Source organism: Prionailurus bengalensis, chromosome B4, assembly GCF_016509475.1.
Source record: "Prionailurus bengalensis isolate Pbe53 chromosome B4, Fcat_Pben_1.1_paternal_pri, whole genome shotgun sequence".
NCBI lineage: Eukaryota > Metazoa > Chordata > Mammalia > Carnivora > Felidae > Prionailurus > Prionailurus bengalensis.
The window spans coordinates 15,660,811-15,684,273 of NC_057358.1; the positions used below are offsets into that span (position 1 = coordinate 15,660,811).

Genomic DNA, 23,463 nt, shown 5'->3' on the forward strand with positions numbered 1-23,463 from the left:
ACACATGCAAATCTATAATATTTTCTTTTGAGAATAGTGTTTTTAAGCTGCTTTTTAATGAGATATCCCATTCTTGACTCTTGCAAAGAGACTGACCATTTTCATGTAGCTAGGCAGTGATTTCTAAAAAAAAAAAAAATCAACCACTACTCATATTCTTCTTACCTTCTCCTCATTGGCCTGATCTAGCTAAAATCATAAGGTGTCAAGGGAGACAGAGCAGTGATGTGTGCTACTGTGAGGCTTATCATTTGTCCCGGGTAGATGGCAGACTGTGGGCTGCAAGGAGACGACATGCACCAAGAAGCCCATGGAAATTAATACATTTGTAGAGCCTGAGGAAAAGGGACATGAATTCAAGTATACGCGTAATCATCATGAACTGAAATAAATCATGGAAGACTTCCTGGCAGTGTTCACCTTTAAGGTTCATTTTGAAGAAAGGGTGAGATTCGGCCTCGAGGTGCTATTTACCGAAAACTGGGTTCCTAACTCCCAAGTGGACTTAGGCTGTCATTTCATTGGTCTGGCCACTCTAAAAGGAGTAATTCAGATTTGAACCCATGAGAAAAGTCGTTGCTGAGGAATAAATTGTGAGCATTAAAATTCCAAATTGAGCCAATCCTAACCAGCCTAACCAGAGAAAAATAGTAATCATAGAATCATTTAAAAAAATTTTTAAATGTTTATTTATTTTTGAGAGAGAGAGAGAGAGAGAGAGAGAGAGAGAACATGAGCGGGGTAGGGGTGTAGAGAGAGGGAAACACTGAAGCAGGCTTCAGGATCCAAACTGGCACAGAGCCCAATACAGGGCTTGAACTCACTAACCGTGAGATCATCACCTGAGCTGAGGTTGGACACAACTCACTGAGCCATCCAGCTGCCCCCATAGAATCACTTCCAATGCAGAGTTCCAACCGTGAAAGGAGATGTCATGGAGCTAGCTAGAGTATATAACAGGGGGCTTCACCTGGGTTGGGGAGGGTGTCACTGCCTGAAGAAGCACCTGTGACAGGAAGGGGTGGGGCTATTTCAAGGAACCTAAAGCAAACTGAATGAGGAGTAAGGAGGGTTGCAGAGTCCCTGCAAGCCTCCAGACTAAGGTCCTGAAAATGGCAAGGGGCCAGTGGAAAACAGGCTCTAGGACACTTTTGAAAATCATTATGATGTGAAGGGTGCCTGGATAGTTCAGTTAAGCTTCCGACTTCGACTCAGGTCACGATCTCACAGCTCGTGAGTTCAAGCCCTGCACTGGGCTCTGTACTAACAGCTCAGAGCCTGGACCCTGCTTCGGATTCTGTGTCTCCCTCTCTCTCTCTGCCCCTCCCCTGCTCATGCTCTGTCTCTCTGTCTCTGTCTCTCTCTCAAAAATAAGTAAACATTAAAAAAATTTTAGAAAATCATTACAATGTGGAAAATAGGAGGGAGGAAAAGAGAGAATACTGGGAGTTCCTCCAGGAGAATTCTGCAGTTGTTCAGGCAAGAGATCACAGCAACTAAAATGTTGGGTGACTCAAGGAAAATATTGGTATTAGGTAATAACTATATGTTAGTGGGGAAAAGAGACCATTCAACACGTTTAACCAGGGAAGATCCCCCTCGTTGAGTGAGGCTCAACCAGGAGCAACTGTGCCCTCCCAAGGGGGCATTTGGCAGTGTCTGGGGGCATTTTTGATTGCAACATTTGGTGTGGGGGCTGGCACGTAGTAGGGGGCAGGGGCCAGGGGCCAGGGAAACTGTAAACATCCTATAATGCACAAGACAACCCCCATCCCCACCCTCAACTAAGTATTATCTAGCCCAAGAAGGTAAATGGGTTTGGATTAGTCTTACTTGACTATTCAACATTTTCTTCATATCAAATTATATGAATGAAATTATTCATTTAGAACATATTACTTTCAGGAATATTCCTCAAAGAAAGCAAAGAAATAACAAGTCATTAAAAATTATTTCTATGGACAGATCAGTCCATAGGAAGAGGTGTGAAGTAAAACTGATTCATAGCACTGATTTACTATTTCTCAGTTCTTTAAAGCCATATCATTTCCAGTGATTACATTACTGAAGTCAAATTATGTTGCCAATTATCAGATATAGAAGGTGTTTGTCATGGGAGTTACTAAGAACAAAGGCACAGATATTCTGCCAAATATCTAAAATAAAAAAAAGCATCAGGAGGGGGTGCCTGGGTGGCTCAGTCAGTTAAGCGTCCAACTTCAGCTCAGGTCATGACCTTGCGGTTTGTGAGTTTGAGCCCCATGTCAGACTCTGGGCTGACAGCTCAGAGCCTGGAACCTGCTTCAGATTCTGTGTCTCCTACTCTCTCTGCCCCTCCCCCACTCATTCTCTCCCCCCTCCCTCTCTCCCTCTCTCTCAAAAATAAACATTAAAAAAAAGTTTTAAATCATCAGGAAAGAATCACACACTTCCAAATTTCTGTAATATATCCTTTAAGATGCCCCTTTACTATCCAGGAAAATAGTATACAGAACTTTTCTATTCACATGTTTAAAAATTATAAATATGACTTAATGAGAGAGAGAGAGATTTGCATGCACTATTTTTACAGTATTACTAAAAAGGCAAAGTGACAGATAAAACTTTTTATAAAGAATCTCAAGTGCTTTAATTAAGAACTTCAAGAATGATCAAGGGCTTATACTTTCCTGAAGCCATTAATTATGGATCTGACATCCTACCTTTTGGCCCAGGGACGTAAGTGTTGTAATGATAATAATGGCAAAGAGTTATTCAATATTCATTGCTGCCTTGTCAGTCAAGAGCTCATTTCATTGCCCAGATGACCCAGGACTCATCAAAACCATATTGGATCTACAGAATGTCACAGAGCTGTCATTAAGTCAAAAACTTTCTGACTTTTGTTAAGGTTTGTATAACTCCAACTGGCTGTACATGATATCTTATCATTCAAATAGTTTTTTAAAAAAAATATTCCTTACTGGGGTGCCTGGGTGGTTCAGTCAGGTAAGTGTCCAATTCTTGGTTCAGCTCAGATCATGATCTCGCTGTTTTGTGAGTTTGAGCCCTGTATCGGGCTCTGTGCGGGCAGCGTGGAGGTTGGTTGGGGTTCTCTTTCTCTCCCTCTCTCTCTCTGCCTCTCCCCCACTCCACTGTCTCTGTCTCTCTCAAAGTAAATAAACTTAAACAAAATTATTGCCTATTAAGATACCTACAGATTCACATGCAGTTATAAGCTATGATCTAGAGAAATCTCTTGTACACATTTCCCAGTGACCCTCAACCTTGACATCTTGCAAAATTAGAGTATAATATCATAACCAGGATGTTGATGTTGATACAGTCCACTGATCTTACTCAACTTCTCAATTTTACTTATATCATATGTGTGTGTGTGCGTGTGTGTGCGTGTGTGTGTGTTCAGTTATGTACCACACATTCAAGATGATGAATAATCCCAACACCATAAGGGTTCCTAGAGTTGCCCTTTTATAATCATATACAATTTGCTCCCACACCCACATCTTTCTAACCTACGGCTGTCGTTCATTTTCAAGTATTGTTATTTTGAAAATGTTATATAAATTGAACAAAAGAGTATGTAACCTTTGGGTATTGGCTATTTTCACCTGCCCCAATGGTTATCTGTCCAAATGGTTAGTGGGTCAGTGGTTGGTTTGCTTTTACTGAGGACTTGCATTCCCTGGTAGGTATGTGACAGCTTGGCCTGTTGAAGGACATGTGCACTGATTTCAATTTTTGGCTATTACAAATAAAGCTGAAATGAACATTTGTATACAGGTTTTTATGTCAACACAGTTTTCATTCCTCTGGGATAGATGTCTAAGAGGGCAGTTGCTGGATCTTACAGCAAGTACATGTTTAGTTTTATAAGAAACTGCTGAACCATTTTCTGAGTGGCTGTACCATTTTACATTCCCGCTAGCAATGCGTAAGTGATGACAGCTTCTCCACCACCTTGCCAGGATTCAGTGTTGTGACTACTCTTTATTTCAGGCATTCTGAAAAGTGTGTCGCAATATCTCCTTGGGGCTTTAATTCTCATTTTTCCTAATGGCTAGTGATGTTGGACATCTTTCCATTGTCTATTTACCATATGTATATCCTCTGTAGTGAAATATCTGTACAAATCTTTCCCCCATAGTCCAGTTGGATTCTTTGTATTTTTACTGCTGGGCTTGACTGTTCTGTATGTATTCTAGATAGCACTCTGTTGCCAGATAGGTGGTTTGTACGTCTTTTCTCCCAGTCTGTGGCTTGTCTGTCCATCCTCTTCATAGAAGCTTTCACAGAACAAATGATTTTTAATTTTGATGAGCTAAGGTTTTATTTTAATGTTTATTTATTTTTGAGAGACAGAGAGACCAAGCACAAGTGGAGGAGGGGGAGAGAGAGAGGGAGCCACAGAATCCGAAGCAGGCTCCAGGCTCTGAGCTATCAGCACAGAGCGCAATGCGGGACTCAAACCCATGAGCTGTGAGATTGTGACCTGAGCTGAAGTCAACACTTAACTGACTAAGCCACCTAGCTGCCCCAATTGATGAGGTAAGATTTATTAATTTTTCTTTTTATGGATCACTCCTTTGATGTTTAATCTAAGAAATGTTCATCTATCTCTAGGTCCTGAAAATTTTCTGTTATTTTTTTTCCTAAAAGCACATAGCATGTACTTTACATTTCAGCGTGTGGTCTATTTTCAGTTAATTTTTGTATAAGGTATGAGGTTAAGGATCGCTCACTGGAGCTGGTCCCTCTTGCTGGTTCTGCCCACCCTGCTCAGTGTCTCCTGGCAGAAACAGGAGGCTCAGTCCTGGCAGGGAAAGAGTGCTTCCCAGGCCACTTAATTTGAGCAGGGCTCCCAGTGGATTCCACCTGCCAATTATGTTGGCTTTGCCAGAGGTCAGAGGGGTTCCCGTTTGGTCCAGAGGAGAAATGGCCTGGGGTACCTGGGTGGCTGAGTCGGTTAAGTGTCCAACTTCAGTTCAGGTCATGATCTTGAGGTTCATGAGTTCCAGCCCCGTGTTGGGCTCTGTGCTGACAGCTCAGAGCCTGGAGTCTGCTTCAGATTCTGTCTCCCTCTCTCTCTGACCCTCCCCAACTTGCTCTCTCTCTCTCTCTCTCTCTCTCTCAAAAATCAATAAGACATTTAAAAAAATTTTTTAAAAGAGGAGAAATGGGCCTAAATAACTTTTCATATTCCATTTGTACAACTGATGAATGGGAAAGGCTTTACGTATGTCTATGCATTTGCTATTGACTCAATCCCTGAGAGACAGTTCATTTGTTCCATGAAAAAAGCAATTAGGAAAACTCGTATTAAATGTGTTTTATTGTAGACATATTTTATAAAAGTATGGGATTTTTATTTAAACAGCATGGATCAGGTAGATATAAAACATAATGTGAAAGATGATGTAAAATAAGAACACCCAACAGTAAAAAGCCACTGCTATTCATTAGGTGGTTTCACATTCTAAGTACCTAGCACTGTTCGTGTTATTATATCATATTACCACTAATGTTTAAGACAGTCCCACTAAAGGGCGAATTGTTCTCTTTATTTTTAGGTTGAGTCATTTAAGGATAAATGTGTAATTAGCTCACAGAAGAACATGCAGGTAGTAAATGCAAGAGACATGAATGAAGTCTAGGCTAATGTGAACTTAAGGCCGATGTCCATTCCATTAACAGGTAGAAAGGTCTCTTAGAGATATAACATATGATATGAAAAATAGCACAGATGGAATGAATTTATCTCACTGTCATCACATTTATAAATCAGCGAGAAGTGAGGTCGGTGCCACCCAAAGTGCTTTTCTAAAGCAGTAACTTTAGAAAAAGAGAGCCTTCCTGACCGCCCCACTGCCATCATTTTAGGTGAGCCTCCCATGTTCTTCTTAGCTTGTGGGCTCTTGAAGCCCACAGTGGGGGCTGACACCAGCCACACCTCTAGCTTTCTGTCATTTTTATAGCATATTTTAAATGTTGCCTTACATTTGTTTTGTGCTGGGGGGTCTGTTAGAAAACAAAACCAAAAATGAACGAATGAACGAATGAAAGAAAGAACATAGCAAAAAAAAACCTGGCCTTCTTTCTTTAGTTTCCATGGTAAGGAAGAACCCCAAGCGCTCAAGAAGAATTTAATAAAGCCAGAAAACAATGTCCTTAGTTAAGTCACTTGCCTATGTACTCGCAAATGAAAAGTCACAATACGTTGGGTATTGTGGTTCAAATTTTAACTCCAAATAATTGAGATTTTTCATGCTTTTATTCAAGAAACCCAAGCAACAGAATTGCCTTTTTCTTACTTCTAGAGGCAATGAATCATTTCTGGTCTAAATGTTTACGTTCACAAAACCAGTTCGGCTCCCATTAAATAAACAAGCCCACTCACCTTCACAAAGCTGTTCTGACACTGTCCGTCACCACTGGGGATTAGGAAGTTGTTGTCAAAGCTGATCTCCAACTGCTTACTTTCATGAGTAATGACTGTCCAGGAACATCTGCTGTTCTCGGGAAAATTCTGAGGCCAGTGAGGGGATCTGATTGTACCATTGTCTGAATGAAGTATTCCCCCACAGCCTGAAAAATTGTCATGGAAGAAGTCATTAATTTGAGAGGAAAATAACAATTTTAGTAGCCCAAAACTTCCAGAGGAGACACATTTCTCAATGTGAGAGTTCAGTCTATTTTTCCTTACCTGTGAGTCACTGGCCTTCAGGGCAGGTATGCGACAAGAACTCCCCATAAGTGTAAGGGGCACTGAATCCAGAGGAAACTTCAGCTGTTACTGTTTTGTTACATTTCTACTGAACTCACCCGAGACCACTAATCCTTGCCATAAAAAGGATAGATTTCTATTCTGTTTTCAAACAATAGCACTATTTTTCACTCCCCTTGAAGCTATATAGTATTTGAGTAGCAACAATTCTACGTTCTGTATTTTGTTACTGTGAACACATGAGAATACAAGTCTACACTCATTTATGATTTTACTCTAACATCCAGGACTAGAGAAAATGATTTTCAGGAGGATAGATTTCTTCCATTACGGAATCTGCTTCATTCATATTGAAACATTAATGGATGAAAATAAATTACATGGATTGAAAGAAAGAAAATCTAGAATTATTTTATACTATTAAAATATGTCCTTAAGAGATGACAAAAGAAAAAATATGAGTTCCAAACAAAATGAAGTTAAGTTAAAGAGTATTCCCTGTTATCTTTTGCTTTTAAACCCTTGGAAAACCAGTGGTGCATCTAAAACTCCCCTATGACTTCAACAGATTTAATAAGATAAAGTTTGACTCATTCCACAAAAAGCTTTTCATAATAACTCTGACTCTTCTAGAAAGAATTGCCCTGTGTGATGCTGCAAGGCTTTAAAGTAATCCTGACTAAAGAGTCCAGTGCAAGTTCTTATGTTTTCTGGGAATTTCCATGAAGTTCATACTTTACATACAGAAAAACTACCCTTTTGAAATCAAATCTATTATATTTTGCCACATACAGAGCATTCACTCTAAATCACAAATCTTGTCACTTTGCTGCTCAACACTCTTCAGTGGCTCCCCATTGCTCACGGGACAACAGAGAAGACAAGGCTCTTCGTGATATGGACCACCTAGATTCCTGCCCTCAGCTTACCACCCAGCCTTCTGCCTCCAAGCTCCAAATATTCCAAACTACTTGTGATTCCAATACATATTTTCTATTATTTTCGATTCTCTGGTTATGCCACGCCCTTTTGCCCATTTAGGCAACATGGTGAAGTGTTAAGATCAAAGTTTCTGGGCCCCAGTGACTTTATTCAAATCCTGACTCTACCAATTATTAGCTTCACGACCTGGAAAAATTATCAACCCACCTACCCTCAGTTTCTATCCATGCGAAATGGAAAAAATATGTATTGATATTGTGTCTTCCTTACGAGATTGTACATGAGATGACACGGGTATAACATTCTGGGTTCAGTCTGGCAGAGAGTAGTCATAAAATGCATACTTGTTAAATTAGCTAATAAATTTTAAGAACCGATCACTTAAAAACGCATGTTCCTTTTACCTAAAGTTTGTGTGTTCCATGTAGCATAAAATCCACCATTTTGCACCGAATGGTCCGAGTTAAAAATCACCACCAGCTGGTTGGAACCAGACTGGATCGTCCTGGGGTTTGAACTTCCACAGTATTGTCCTATTAGGGGCGATCCAGGAGAACCGCCATTCCTGACGGTTACAGAGTCCCAAGCGCAGGTTGCATGGGCTTCGATATCAAAGTCACTAAACGTAAGCTGCAGGAGAGAAAAAAAGAAAGAATGAGGCACTCTGTGTTGTTCACAGACCTTTTTATTTTGTTTTGATTTATCTAATTTTGTGTTTATGTCTCTTATTTCATTCTCCCCTGCCCTCTTCTCTTTTTCCTTATTGGAGGTTCTACTGGAAATTTTGAGAGGAGGTATTCCTCCTGGAACCGCAGTCACTAGAGAGAGCGCCACAGTCCAGTGGGCTGGGCTGGACGCTCACATCAAGAATGTCATTGCAGGGGCGCCTGGGTGGCTCAGTCGGTTGAGCGGCCGACTTCGGCTCAGGTCATGATCTCGTGGTCCGTGAGTTCGAGCCCCGCGTCGGGCTCTGGGTTGATGATGGCCCAGAGCCTGGAGCCTGCTTCCGATTCTGTGTCTCCCTCTCTCTGACCCTCCCCCGTTCATGCTCTGTCTCTCTCTGTCTCAAAAATAAATAAACGTTAAAAATAATTAAAAAAAAAAAAAAGAATGTGATTGCACTTCTCTCCTGGGTGGGGAACATCGTCTACATATATGCTCTCCTATGCTTTTGCAAACTAGATTTCTTCAGTAACCGTACACTTGGAGATGCCAATGTCTGTACTCTAACGAGAGAAGACTTGGGGAAGATGATGATCTGATTGCAGGATCCAAACCTATTCTAATTGCTTGCTTATTAAAAGAAATCCGTTTCCACACAGGATGTGGTATTTTTGTTCCAGCACAGAATCAGAACTCACAGTGATGGTATGGCCTTGTGGGGCTTCTAACAACCAGGAACAGTGAGTCGAGCTGTCGTAAGAGGCTGGATAGTTGGGACTTGTGATTACTCCACTCTCACCCAGCTGTATTCCACCACAGTCTGAAATGAGATTTGTAACCTTCTTAATTAGATACAAGAAAAAAAAAATCTCTGCAAAGCCAAAGTAAGTAGGTCTTACAGCCATGATTTTAAAAAAGCAATAAATGAATAGAACAAAGTGGAAAAAGCAAAGTAAAACTGGGTAGAAGATTAGAAATTACCAGAATTCCATATAGTGTTAAACAGTATCACACAGTGAAGACAGGACCGTTTTTTAACGTTTATTCATTTTTGAGAGACAGAGAGAGACAGAGCACAACCAGGGGAGGGGCAGTGAGAGAGGGAGACACAGAATCCGAAGCAGGCTCCAGGCTCCACACCGTCAGCACAGACCCCGATGCGAGGCTCAAACTCATGAACCACGAGATCATGACCTGAGTCAAAGTCAGCTGCTTAACTGACTGAGCCACCCAGGTGTCCCAAGACAGGACCATATTTAGTACAAAAGAGAAGGAAGATAATCTGTACCTTAAGTGGAGAATAATTAGATGTGCATATAACCCACACTGTGTAATAACATTGCCCTGCTTGAAAGAAAACAAGCCACTGAAAATAAATATAAGCTTGAAGAATATGATGCAGAGCATAACTAAAGAATTTGTCATTTGATAAAAAGCATTTATGTCGGTGGTCAGCTATCAAAGTATAGATTAGCATGGCAAGTTGAAGAACAGACATATTTTTAAAACACAGGATGGTCTGACATTCTACATGAATAATACTGCTTCCTGAAACCTCATTCTTTTCTTTCAGTTCAATAAAGAAAAGTCAACTGGCAAGTGGTTGACCAATTTTACTCCCTCTTCCAATCAACTGCTTGATTATAACACAAAGCGATGTTAGATAAAACTATAACCAAAACGTATTTTGACTAATAGGTAAACTTAATAGAAAGAAAGGGGATTTCCAAAATCTATAAAAAAAATTAAGTGTAGGGGCGCCTGGGTGGCTCAGTCGGTTAAGCGTCCGACTTCGGCTCAGGTCATGATCTCACGGTCCGTGAGTTTGAGCCCCGCATCGGGCTCTGGGCTGACGGCTCAGAGCCTGGAGCCTGCTTCCGATTCTGTGTCTCCCTCTCTCTCTGCCCCTCCCCCACCCATGCTCTGTCTCTCTCTGTCTCAGAAATGAATACCTCTCACATTCTGAGACGTAATCCTCTACTGAAAGTTCATCAGTTTGAAAGGATGTAGAACGAAGATGTGGGCCCCAGAGATACGGGTCTGAGGTTGTGAACACCTGCACAAGAAGAACATATGGCCTTGGACCCTCACAAAAGGAAGGGCTGGAGTTGAGACTTTTACATAATGTTGAGGGTCTAAAAGAACGGCCATGTTAGTAGAAAGGGACTCTAGAAAAACTCTGATGGCCCAGAGAAGCAGCAAAGAACAGTGCTGTCTATCTTGGGTTGAATTTTCAGATATAAGCAGAATGTCACAGATGCAAATCCAATACAAGATTTGCTATATTATTAGCAAATAATATCTAGTAATATGTTCAAAACACATGTCACACCAACTAGGGTTTATCCTGGAAATTAAAAGATGGTTTAATGAGAAGAAAGACTTTTAATATACAATTTGTCATATTAACACATTAAAGGAGGAAAACAGAATCATCTCAAAAGATGCAGAAAAATCAGTTGGTAAAATCTTATACCCATTCAGAATTAAAAAAAAAAGTACACTAACAATTGAAGGGATTTCTTTAACCTGATAAGAAGTATTTACTGAAAACCTAACAGAAATCAATAAATTTAACAATAAAAGGTCATAGGCATTCACATTAAGGTCAGAAACAAGATGCTATCACCCCTTCTGTTCAACATTGTGATGGTGGCATAGCCAGTGAAATAAGATGAGAAAAAACATTAAGTTTTGGGGTTGAAAGAAACAAATACTATCATTTGCAGAAGACAGGATTGTTGACACAGAAAAAACACAGATAACCTACAGACAAAATACCAAAGCTAGTAAGAGTGTAGTGAAATCTCTGGGCTAAAGATCCACGTGTAAAAAATTTTAAATTCCTGGATATCGGCAACAAACAATTAGAAGACGTAATTTGGAACATCTCATTGACATTAGTAACAAAACTAATAGCTACCTAGAAATGAATCTAACAAAATAGATGTAAGATCTTTGTGGGAAAAATTGTTAACTATTCTATTGCCAGAGTTTGAGAGCTTAATCACAAGTCTTACCTGTAAAAGAATACTCCGCATGAAATCCAACATATTCTACACGTTCATTGGTGACGAAGTGTATCCACACCTGAGGATAAGGTACAACCAGGGGCACTGTAGGTTTTGAAGGTCCACAAAGTCTCCACATCAGAGGCCCATCAGCATCCCCTGAGCAAAATAATACACCAATTGCCATAATTTATGTAGCTTTTGAGAAAGACATTCCATGAATTCAGTGGGAACAAATAATAAAAAACATTTCAAGGTATTTATTGACACACATCGAAATTCTGATGTAGTAGCTGCCATTTCACAAAGTTCCTTTCTATGTTTGTCAACTGCAAAAGAAAGAGTCCCTCCAACAGGGTAAAAACAAACAACAACAACAAAAACAAAAAACAAAGGAAAAAAACCCATGCTTTTTTAGTATGGGCATCTTTCTCTACTGTAGGTGCCATTTTGTTCCAATTTGTGTTTTCATAACTATTTTAGCATACCTAAACAGAGATACAATTAATTAAAAAGAAAACAAAACCTTTTGGATGTGCCTTTTTTTAGGAAGTAAAAAATATAATACCAACAGTGATAAAATACATCATCAAGATAAAAGTGATAATTAGCTAAAATTTTAATGATTTCTTCACTGCATTCAATCAACTAAAATGAATAGAATATTCAGTACTCAGGCTAAGAGTTGAGAGAGCTGAGTATTTTTACGGAGATTATTTTTCATGGTAATTTGATTAACCTTTTTTAAAACACCTGCAGAGCTCACATTTAATCTTCTCTTTATCCTGTCAGATCAATATTATTGACCGCATAAGTCAACAAAATATAGTATTTTAACTGTCTCTAAAATGAGGGACTATAAGAAATTTAATATACAGCTACTCTGCTTAATTCAATAAGCCAGTGGTTTTGAGCCAGGTGGCAGTGGTGTGGGTTTGTCAGAATCACATGGAGAACATTCTCAAACTACAATTTCCATTTTCCTCGTAAGTCTCCTCTAGATTCATCTACCTAGAAGGGTCCAGATGATTCTCCTGCTGAGTCCCTTGGTCTGTGACCACAGACTTTATCAAGTTCTCCCTGAAAATTCTGTCCAACATGGTCTCAAAGTCAGCATTGATTTCAGTAGCCACCGTAGAACATTGCCACCACCTAATTGTACTAGTTTCTGCTGCTTTCAACCTCCTTAAAAAAATTTTTTTTGCAATGACATGGAACTCAGTGAACCTTAAATAGCATAGATGATCTACAATGTTACTTTATTTCTCTTTTTCAAGCCACAGAAAGGGTGTCAATGTAACAATGGGGGAAATTTGATGGATAACCCACTCCTCAACTGCAAGAAAGAACTAAAATGGATTCATCTTCTATGAATGCAGATTTTTAAAAATTCTGGAGACTTATGGTTTACCAAGTAAACCTCAATCCATTTCCATCATGAAAACAAAGACAAGCTTGACTCCTCTGGGGATAATTCCCCAAATAACTTCCAGGTGCTTCTCCATCTGGTACACTGAAAAACTTCTTTTGATTTCTAAGTAGAATTCCTGTAAATTTAGGATATCACTGATAGAGTTCTGACCATGCCAAGTCCCAGTCTCTGAGGAAAGAAGTCTTGAGTACTAAAAGATTATTGAAGGGACCACCTGAACTCACAAAGAGAGAACAGACAGAGGCACCTGGGTGGCTCATTCGGTTAAGCATACGACTCTCGATTTCCTCTCAGGTAGTGATCTCACAGCTCCCTTAGTTGGAGCCTTGCATTGGGCTCTGTGCTGACAGTGTGGAGCCTGCTTGGGATTCTCTCTCTCTCTCCCTCTCTCTCTGCCTGCCCCACCTCCACTTGGCCTTTTGCTCTCTCTCCCTCTCTGAAAATAGATACATAAACATTAAAAAGAGACAGTATACACACAAACCGAATCTCTCCTGGGTACGTCTCACATCAACTGAAACACCAGTCTAGTTGTAAACACTGACCCAACTCACTCACTGTTAATAAAGCATGTTACCTCAGCTGGGTGTCCACGGAATTACAGCTTTTTTCTGACCAACATTCTTTTGGATTCTATGTACATATATTGTAGGCACTTGAGTCCCTTCATTGTTGGTGGTCCCCAGGTATAAGAAGAATACCGTGGATAAATGGGAGAACAGTTGGGGCGCCTGGGTGGCTCAGTCAATTGAGCATCCCACTCTTGATTTCAGCTCAGGTCATGATCCCAGGGTCATGATCCCAGGATCATGGGATCGAGCCTGGAGATGGGCTCTGCACTGAGCATGGAGCCCGCTGAAGATTCTTTCTCTCTCCTTCTGCCCCACTCCCCTGCATGCGCTTTCTCTCTCTCTCTAATAAAAAATATAAAAAAATAAACTGGGAGAACATGCTCTTTGATTGAACTCACCCACTCGTAGCTCAAGGACATCAAACTGACAGTCTTGGTGACTTTCCAGGTAAAAATCTTCAAAATGAATGTAAATGGATGAATTTCCCTGATTTGGATTGCTGAGAGTCCATTCACAATTTAAGTTTCTTGAGTAATTACTGACTCCGTCATAGCCAGGGGAAGTGAAGTTTCCTTTGGCGGAATTTGTAAGGGACCCACCACATACTAAGAAAACAAGGGGCAACAGAGAAAGTAGCAGTGAGGTCCAGGCCATAACAGAAGATGCAAATAATACAATAACAACGAAAATAACAAGAAGATTTGTATTGCTTTGTTTTTGTAGATGACGTTAAGATTGTGGGTGAAGGGCTGGCTCGTGCACGAAGAAGTTTCTGTGAGTTTCTGTGAGTGTCTATGGAAGTTTGTGTGAATTTCTATGGAAGACGTTTCTGAGAGTTTGGAAATATGTGTAAAACTAAACAGCTTCTTTATTTTCCTGTAGGGTAGATTAGGTGGGTTTGTGGGTTTCGCTGGGCATCTGTTTCTCCTAATTTAAGCCTATTGTTCATTAATATTTAATTTGGAGAAATATCTAACTACAGTGGTGGTCTCAGTGGCTTCTCATTAGCAATTCTCCACTTGAGCCTTGTTATTTCATCAAACAAATAACATCATGGGAGTGCCAATGAATTCGCTCCTTTTCATATGGGAATGAATGTTCTATCAATGAAACAAAGATTTTTTAAACATTCAGTTCCAACTCTTTCTACTATTTAAAACTCTTAGATAATAGCACCAATCCAGAAAGTAGGCGAATATTTAGACTGGAAAGGCCATATCTTGCATAAATTTTCAATACTCTGTATCCAATGTGAACCCTCATTCATTTACACTGGAAATATATATACAGATGGCTGGCTAAGAAACCATAAAATCTGTCTATCTTCAATTAGTCACTTTCAGGGAGTCAGTTACCTTTTTAGAGATAGAAGGTCACTTTCAGCAGAAAATAATTGACCAAGGACTGTGAAATAGGCAACCAGTATTTCATGGCGACATTATACGGGATTGAGCTAGAAGCTCTCCTAACAGCATTGTTTTTTAATTCACAATGGCAGCTTTCTTTCTGAAAGTATAACTTTTTTGTTTCTGCCTGGCATGGGTTTTCTACCTGGTTATATGGGTTTTCTGCTGTAGAAGCTCTTAGGTGTAATTTTGATCTCGAAAGGGAAAATAGACGGCTCGGCGGCTATTGGTGGTAGCTGTGCGAACATCTGTGGTGCCCGTGACTGAAACAGGTGTATTTATAACGTCTTCTCTTACCTGCATCTTCACTGGATGTGTAGGAAGCACTGAAACCTCCATATGGCCTGGATCCATCAGTGAAAAACACGACTCTCATTTTGTGTCCTGAAGATTTGATCTCCTCACTTACATTCACACTGCTACACAGTTTCCCTAGCTGGGGTGAATTACTTCTAATGCCATTGAATATCTGTTGGAAAAATCATTTAACCTTTAGTCACACAGTCCATCTTACTGAATATTTCCTGGGAGATTATATTCACAGCCCAGATACACTTCCTTCTAAGGAAACTCTGGGCTAAAATGAATTACTTAACAGTCCGGGCTCCTAGCCCAGTGCCACAAGCCACTTTGTTGCCCGGAGCACATTCTGTGGCCTCAGGGTCATTTCACTAAAATGAGAGTATTACAGTAAAGCCCTCCTGCCATGTGCTGACAAATGAAAAACTGCTGTACTCTTTGCAACTGGAAACCAAGCTCTAAATGTAAATTAGACAGGCCAACGCTCTTACATCTTAGTTCACAGAGTTCACTGATGGACCATTTTTCTTAACAATGTATCAGGACCTTTCGTATTTGGAATGAAGGCTTAAATGTTAGTCTCTGATGATTTGAAGCCTATAATAACTCAAATATTTTAAAATGCCTTGAAAAGTAACTTTAAAAAATCAATATAATAGTTCTTTCCTAAGTACTTATGGATCCAAAGCCTCACTTTTCTTATTAATTTGAATTTTAAAAAATGGTTTCGAGTAGTGCTGACTCCAAAATATTAAATAATAATTCTAGTTATGCACATACTTATAATAACTGGAAAGTATTATTCCATTTCTGTGCAAGACCAAGGGAGTTTTAGCCTGCCTGGTTTTCACGGTTCAGGAAAGATCCAGAAGTAACTAAACAATAATTGACTAATTGAGTAGTTGATATTCCTGTTTTTAACAAGGATTTGAATCGTTCACAATTAAGAATAATGATTCAGAGGATGGCACTGACAGAAACGAAGGAGGAGGATGCACCCCATAACAGACGGTGTGAGCTTTTTTATTTACTATCATTGATTATGAAATTGAGCTCTGTGGGCTTCTGGTTTAAAGTGTCTTCTGACTCAAAGGACCAGACACAGCACTTCCTATTGCTAACTGGGCACCAGGCTCTGCTAGTAGCCTACTTGTATTACTTGATCCAATTAGCACAATGCCCTCTCAGACATAAAATATCATCCCTGTTTTCCAGATTAAGACAGTAGAATTCAGAAAGGGTTATGCAATTTGCCAAAGTTCAAACAACTAGTGATCATGAAACTGGATTGAAATCATCCCTCTGATTGTAAACCATGAAGTCATGTAGAAGGCAACAGAAGATCACAAAATTTCAGTAATACTGAAAACAGGAATGGGCAACATTTTGCCAGAATCAGATTATCAGCAACTACAGACTAATGGAACACGTTGGAAACCACGACCAGTGGCGGTTATCCTTGCGCCAATGTCTGCCTGAGCTTAGAATCACAATGACTGATCATGTTCAGGCATCCATTTATAACATGAGCTCCTGCTTTTAAAGGCCACCAAAGTGCTGTTTCCACTTGCCTCCTCCACTCACATATGTACGCAGAAACTGCAACTCCCAGAAAACAATGGGGCAGGAAGTAGGCATTTGAGATTCAGGACAAGCTCTAACATTTGCTATAAGCAGGAATAAAATCAGGCACATATCTCATTGTAGTGCATTTCTTCTTTATTTCTCTCTCTTCCTGTCTCTTTCTTTCTCCATCTCTCTCTTTCTCTTTCTCCTTTCTTTTCTTCTCGCTTCACCCCCAACTTTTTCAAGAAGTTCTCAAAATAAATAAGGTACGGGCAAAGGGCAAGCCACATCCCCTTATTTACAGCAGAGTGAAGAGGAAACAAAACATACAGTGAACCTATAGAAATAGATTTTGAAGAAAAAGAATGGGGACATGATATTAAAGATTCATAAAAGAAATTAATTCTGAGAGTTATTGTTGGAGTTTTAACCTCCCCAGGAAAAAAAAAGACCTGTAGACAGGACATTTGTAGTTTCCCCTCATTGATTGGTCAAGTCCCTCCCCTCCCTACCCAATGAGGACCATAAATTGACAATCCCATGCACACAGAGATTCCAAGCAGCATTTTAGTACTTCATTCTTGAATATCAATAAGCAACCAAGCGTCACCACACATTTAAGGAAACATCTAATGTAAAAGGCAGAGACCACTCAATATACATAAATAGGAAACAGGAACTTGAAAGAAATGGACCCTTCCAAAAGGAAGCAACATAAAACTTTAAAATTATGATTTACATGTTTATATCCGTAGGTGAATGTGTCAAATACGTATGGTATTTTAATGGAGAGGGTATATTCAAAGATCAATGGTAAAATAAGGATAATTCCAGGTACATCCCTTCTCAAAAAGCTTAACATCCATGCCTACGTCCTTATGGAAATACAAGAACATATGCCTCACCAAATTAGGAAATGAGCCAAGACAGGGAAATGCACCAATCATGGAGTCTGGGGCCAGCCCAGGAGAGGAATGAAGGGGCTTGCAAAGTTGCTGGTGAAGGGCATGTCTGGTTTGACAGCTGGCATCAGGCATGTAGCTGATGGAGAAAGGTTCCATCATGGAGAATATCCACGGAGAAAGGATTTTGCTAAGGAAAACGAATGAAATGGTGGGTGTGCTTTACTATACAAGGTGGGGACGTACACCAGGAGCGAGAGTGTGTGGGAGAATCAGTGATATGTGCATCAACACTAAATGTTAGAAAGCACACAATTATTGTTATTACACAGAAAAAAACAAGAAAATGCTACCATAGTATATTACTTAGTTGGGTTGGGAATGGCATCTATATAATCATAATCTTGTAAACACTGAAGAGAAATTTAAGCAAAATCTGTGACATATGTATTTTGGGAGCAAGTTGGCAGAGGCTATGAATTGTGCGTAGCCCTGTGAGCATTTGGGCTAAGGGGGTTGGATTGTGAAGAGAGCTCAACCCTCATCTTCCAGAGTTGCATGTGGATAGATAATGTCTAAGACTGAAAAGCAAACAAGGAGCAGAATAGGAATATTATTTCGAAATAATGACATATGCACCCAAGAAAAAGCTAAAAGAGTTGGAAGTAGACACCTTTGGCATATATGATTCAGAGATGGGAAAATGAAATGTGAGATGTGATTCAGAATTTGTGGTTGTTGCTGCAAATTTTATTTTCTTATTCAAGTTCTGAAACTATGACTCTTCATAATATCTTTCCTGCACAGCATGTGAAGATTCTGCTGGTAAGCATCCTAATAACCATTATAGTCAATATTTCAACTATGGAAACAATTTCAAAGGGAAATAAGCTGTTGTGTACATCAAAATTTTAGCAATGGATTGGTTGCTAATTGGTTGAAATTCAAGTATTTTTAATATTTTTTATTTTCTGAACTCTCCAAATTTTGTTCAATAGGCATCCATTATATTTATAATCAGAAAAATAGATGAAAATTAGCATGCAAATGAATTATGCCACATTATTACAACTACATGATATATTCATTGACAAGAAAATACATCAAAATATGATATACTGGGAGTGGTTAATTTTTTTTTTTCTACTTCAACCTTGCCTCTATATGTTCAGTTGTTAATAGGGAGGAAATGTTCCTTTAAAATAAGCAAGCTTACAGGCACCTGGTGGCTCAGTTGGTTAAGCATCCAATTCAGCTCAGGTCATCATCTCATGGTTCACAAGGTTGAGCCCTGCATCGGGTCGTGTGCTGACAGCTCAGAATCTGGAGCCTGCTTTGGATTCTGTGTCTCCCTTTCTCTCTGCCCCTCCTCCCGCTCTCTCACTCTCTCTCTTTCTGTGTCTCTCCCTCAAAACTAAAATTTAAAAAAACATTAAAAAAATAAAATAAGCAAACTTAGTCCAAAATTCCCCGGCTTTCAGATAGAAGAAAACACCTGGGGCCCCATAATTTTTAATATCTGATAAAACAGATCATTTCAATCCTTCAGGTGTTAGAAGGGATACAGGAGTACTGATGCATAGGGGCACTTGTACCCCAATGTTTATAGCAGCACTCTCAACAATAGCCAAATTATGCAAAGAGCCTAAATGTCCATCAACTGATGAATGGATAAACTGTGGTTTATATACACAATGGAGTACTACGTGGCAATGAGAAAGAATGAAATACGGCCCTTTGTAGCAACATGGATGGAACTGGAGAGCGTTATGCTAAGTGAAATAAGCCATACAGAGAAAGACAGATACCATACGGTTTCACTCTTATGTGGATCCTGAGAAACTTAACAGAAACCCATGGGGGAGGGGAAGGAAAAAAAAAGAGGTTAGAGTGGGAGAGAGACAAAGCATAAAAGACTCTTAAAAACTGAGAACAAACTGAGGCCTGATGGGGGGGTGGGAGGGTGGGGAGGGTGAGTGATGGGTATTGAGGAGGGCACATTTTGGGATGAGCACTGGGTGTTGTATGGAAACCAATTTGACAATAAATTTCATATATTTAAAAAAAATAAATAAAGGATTATAGCTAAACTATAAAAAAAAATCCTCCAGGTGTTAGAACCTGGAAGCAAAATTTGAAGCTTGAATATGATCATTTTAGGGCAATACGAAATATTATAGCAATGTACAAAGATGCTTTGTATTTCTGAATCTACTACCCAACAGGAGACAACTAAATTGAAAACAAAAGTGACTTGTCTTTAAAAAAGGACAATGATAGGGGTGCCTGGGTGACTCAGTCAGTTAAGCATCTGACTTTGGCTCAGGTAATGATCTCACAGTTCATGGGTTCCAGCCCTGCATCGGGCTCTCTGCTGTCAGCACAGAGCCTGCTCTGGATCCTCTGTTCCTTGCTCTCTCCGCCCCTCCCCATCTTGTGCTCTCTCTTCTGTCTCTCTCAAAATAAATAACTAAACTTAAAAAAAAGGGGGGGGGGACAATGATAGTGCTTCTACTATTCATTCATTCAATAATTACTGTTTCTATTCTGTGCCAGGCACTGGGGACTCCATGGGAATGAAACACAGGGCACATCCTGATGGAGCTTACATTCTGGCTGGGAGAGCAGACAATAAACAGACAAACAAATAAATGCGTGGGGAATGTCAGTTGGTGTGAAGTGCTGTGAAGGCAAAAATGCAGGGAGCAGGATGGGCCAGGGTGGAATCGATTTAATGTAGGGTCGCAGGGAGCAGGTTGTTTGAAGAGCAGCGAAGAAGAGAGACAGTGAACAGACAGCCGTCGGGGAGATGCAGGCCAGAGGCCGTAGCACAGGTGCAGTGGGTTGTGGAACATTCTGGCACCCAAAAGGAAGCCAGTGGGACTGGATCCTAGTGGGCAGGAGGGGAGTTTGAGAGGAGATGCAGATTCTATAGGGCCAGCTGGGCCAGTGTAACGATCTGGGATCCTCCTCTGGTGAGAGGAGAGGCCAGTAGAGGATTTTCAAGGAGAGAGGCATGATGTGCTTTACCTTTAAACCCGTCACACCAGCTGCTGTGCTGAAAGTACAGGGAGACGAGGGTGGGACTAGGGAAACAGGCTGGAAGTTATTAAATTACATCTAAGTGAGCCGTGATGGCTGTAGTAGGGGATATGGTGAGAAGGAGTTAGATTCTGGATCTCCTTAAAGATACAGGCAGTGGGGTTGATTACGCATGTAATACAAGGTGTGAGAGAAAGTTCTCCAAAACATCAATGTTTTTGACCTGAGCATCCCCAAGTTTGAAACTGTTATTTGCTGAGATAACAAGGACTGAGGAAAGGTCGAGTTGGGTAGGGAAATGTATTAATATTAATGTATAATTAATCCTGTATGTGTGTATATGTTTATATGCGTATCTGTCATTTAACAATCTTCATTCCCACTCATGGGTCTCCTTTGTTTTCCTTTGCTAAGGGAAGCTAAGAATACCGACGGCATATCCCCAAGCATTTGACCTTGGCAGCACTGACCTTGGCAGGCACCCGTGGTCTTCCAAAGGAGTCACTCAGTACCTCAGGCAGAAAACAGTAACCTTGCAGGACCACTCAATCGCTCAGAACTTTTGGTGGTGGCCCGTTCTGTGACTCTGGTCCCAGTCAGCTATGTGCTACCCACGGGCTCAGCTTTTCTCCATTTACCTGTTTTGCCATATGTAATGATCATTTGCTCTTAAAATTTATCCTGCCTATGACCCTGATGTATTTTGTGACAACAAAGAGCCTCTTAAAACAGGTCTTACAAATATCATGGCAGTTTACTGCATTTTTGTTCTATCTAAAATACTGAGCATGTGTCTGAGGTACAGTTGCACAGATGGGAATATTCCCGACCTACTTTTCTGACTACGATTGATAGGTCATTAAGCTCCTTCAACGATGGAATGTGATACCCCTGACTGCAAGGAGACACTCACTGTCACATGCTCGCTGTTGCAGGATGGATGAACTTCCAGCCTCAGGTTGTTAAACGTCAGGGTGACCCGCCTTCCTTCCTGCACCGTGATCCTCCACTCACAGAGCCGGCTGTGAGGATTTGGGTTCGGGAAGTTGGGAGAAGTGAATGTTCCGGTAGGGCCCTGTAGGTCTCCACCACACTCTGAAGGGGAAGAAACCCAAGAAATCATCTTCCAATCTGATCAAAATGACCCCTTCCACAGGGAGTGTTCTCTAAAATATTTTCTTTAGTATTCCACGGGATACTAAAATTACGGCTTTTATTTTTCACTATGTGTATGTGATGACTTAACAGAGAACGTTGGTATTCACTTCCTATCTCTAATATTTAACATTTAATTCATGTTTCCATGGATGACAGTTCACTGGTAGTATTCTATCATCATGGCCCAAGAAGCATGAGAGACCAACAGCTGTAGTAATCTCAAGAGTCAGAAGATTCAGAAGACTTTTGTAATTATCCAGTTTTTTTCAGATAAAATCTGTGTTTTACCAAAGTATTTCAGAAAGGCCAATTCTGACAACTGTGGGGCTAATGGACTGGCTTTCTTAGAATGAGTATATGTGTGTGTGTGTGTGTGTGTGTGTGTGTGTGTATGTGTGTGTATATAGTATTACTAATATTATTATATTATCTGCTATACTTAACAAATCAGTGAACTTACCTTCCATGCTAGATTCAAACCGTAGTCTAAATCCCGAAGCAGTCAGAGAGCCATCTGTGACAAACCTGACCAAAGCGATATTGCTAGAAGTGTCTATGCTGTCGGGAATGGTGTTTCCACAGTATCTGCCCAATAAATTTCCTGTGAGAGTCAAATAATTAAGTATATACACATTCAGGTGATTGATTTCATTTAACCTCTACTTGAGGTGTTCTACAAGTACAAAGAAAATGATAAAAGACAAGGCTCTGCCCACGAAGAAATGGTGACCTCTGTTGAGAGGAGGACAAACAGGAATAAAACGAAGATATTCAAGTATGTGGAGACGTGTAACAAAACTGCAACCAGTTAGGGCAAGGAGGTCTCAGCGCAACGAGGGAGCTCATTTGGTTAAGGAGATGGTTCCAGTCAACAGAGTGACAAGTGTCCAACTCACGTGACTTCTAGGATACACACCCTCTCCTCTCCTTACCCAACAGGATGCCCCTCAAATAACTGCCTATGGCCCTGGAAAGTCACAACAAAAAGAGGATGTCTTCACAATACAGTGTTCTCTCAACGTGACCTATAAAGATAAGCTATATAAGGACACCTGGGGCTCCGGACACCCACTGTTTATGAGGGGGAACCCAGGGAGGGAAAAGTTGGCAGAGGTCCGAGCTGACTGCCCTTCTATGCAAAGAATAGATGTAGTTTGGCCTTTCTTGAGGCAACTTCAGAGGTTGAATGAGTACCTGTGAATAAACACCCCCAAAAGACAGCAGACCTATTTCACTGACCAGAGGTGTGGTTTTCCCAGATCTCCACAAAGTCTTTCTCACAGTCAGAGGAATTCTGAAGGTTAAAGTCTTCAAAATGGATGGTGAGGTAGTGTCCCGAGGGACCCTCCAGATGCCACTCACACAACAAATTGTCTCTATACGGCAGTGTTGGATATCCGCTGCTTTCGATGACACCACTTTGCCCTGTCAGTCTTCCCCCACACAGGGCTGCAAAAAAAGAACAATATTCTGTTACAGCGTTGTTGTTGTTGTTGTTTTTAATTTAACCAGTGCATTTATAAACTTTCAGATGCCAATTGAATACAAGTTAATGCTTTAAAAATTTTGAAAATGTTTAAGTTAGTGTTTCCCTTATGATTTGACATCTACTATTGATGTAAAAAGAAATGATACCACAGGTCCAGTCAAATAATGAGAAATGGAAAAGTGAATGGCATATTCTGTAACATCTCATTAATCCTCATGGGACACGATGTAAGAGCTATTAGCTGCAAGAAAGTTTC

The 23,463-nt window shown here is 40.3% G+C and overlaps 1 protein-coding gene across 1 annotated transcript in view; it reads right to left on the reverse strand.

Annotated features, from left to right (window-relative positions):
- The window catches only part of CUBN (cubilin), a 276,911-nt gene that overhangs the window by 60,638 nt on the left and 192,810 nt on the right, over positions 1-23,463 (reverse strand). The window contains exons 46-54 of the mRNA XM_043564676.1: positions 22,958-23,167; positions 22,179-22,319; positions 21,474-21,655; positions 15,048-15,219; positions 13,743-13,949; positions 11,350-11,499; positions 9,028-9,149; positions 8,071-8,296; positions 6,398-6,585 (exon numbers count right to left, since the gene is read on the reverse strand). Coding sequence (XP_043420611.1) covers positions 6,398-6,585; positions 8,071-8,296; positions 9,028-9,149; positions 11,350-11,499; positions 13,743-13,949; positions 15,048-15,219; positions 21,474-21,655; positions 22,179-22,319; positions 22,958-23,167 — 1,598 coding nt within the window. The remainder of the gene's footprint in view (positions 1-6,397; positions 6,586-8,070; positions 8,297-9,027; positions 9,150-11,349; positions 11,500-13,742; positions 13,950-15,047; positions 15,220-21,473; positions 21,656-22,178; positions 22,320-22,957; positions 23,168-23,463) is intronic.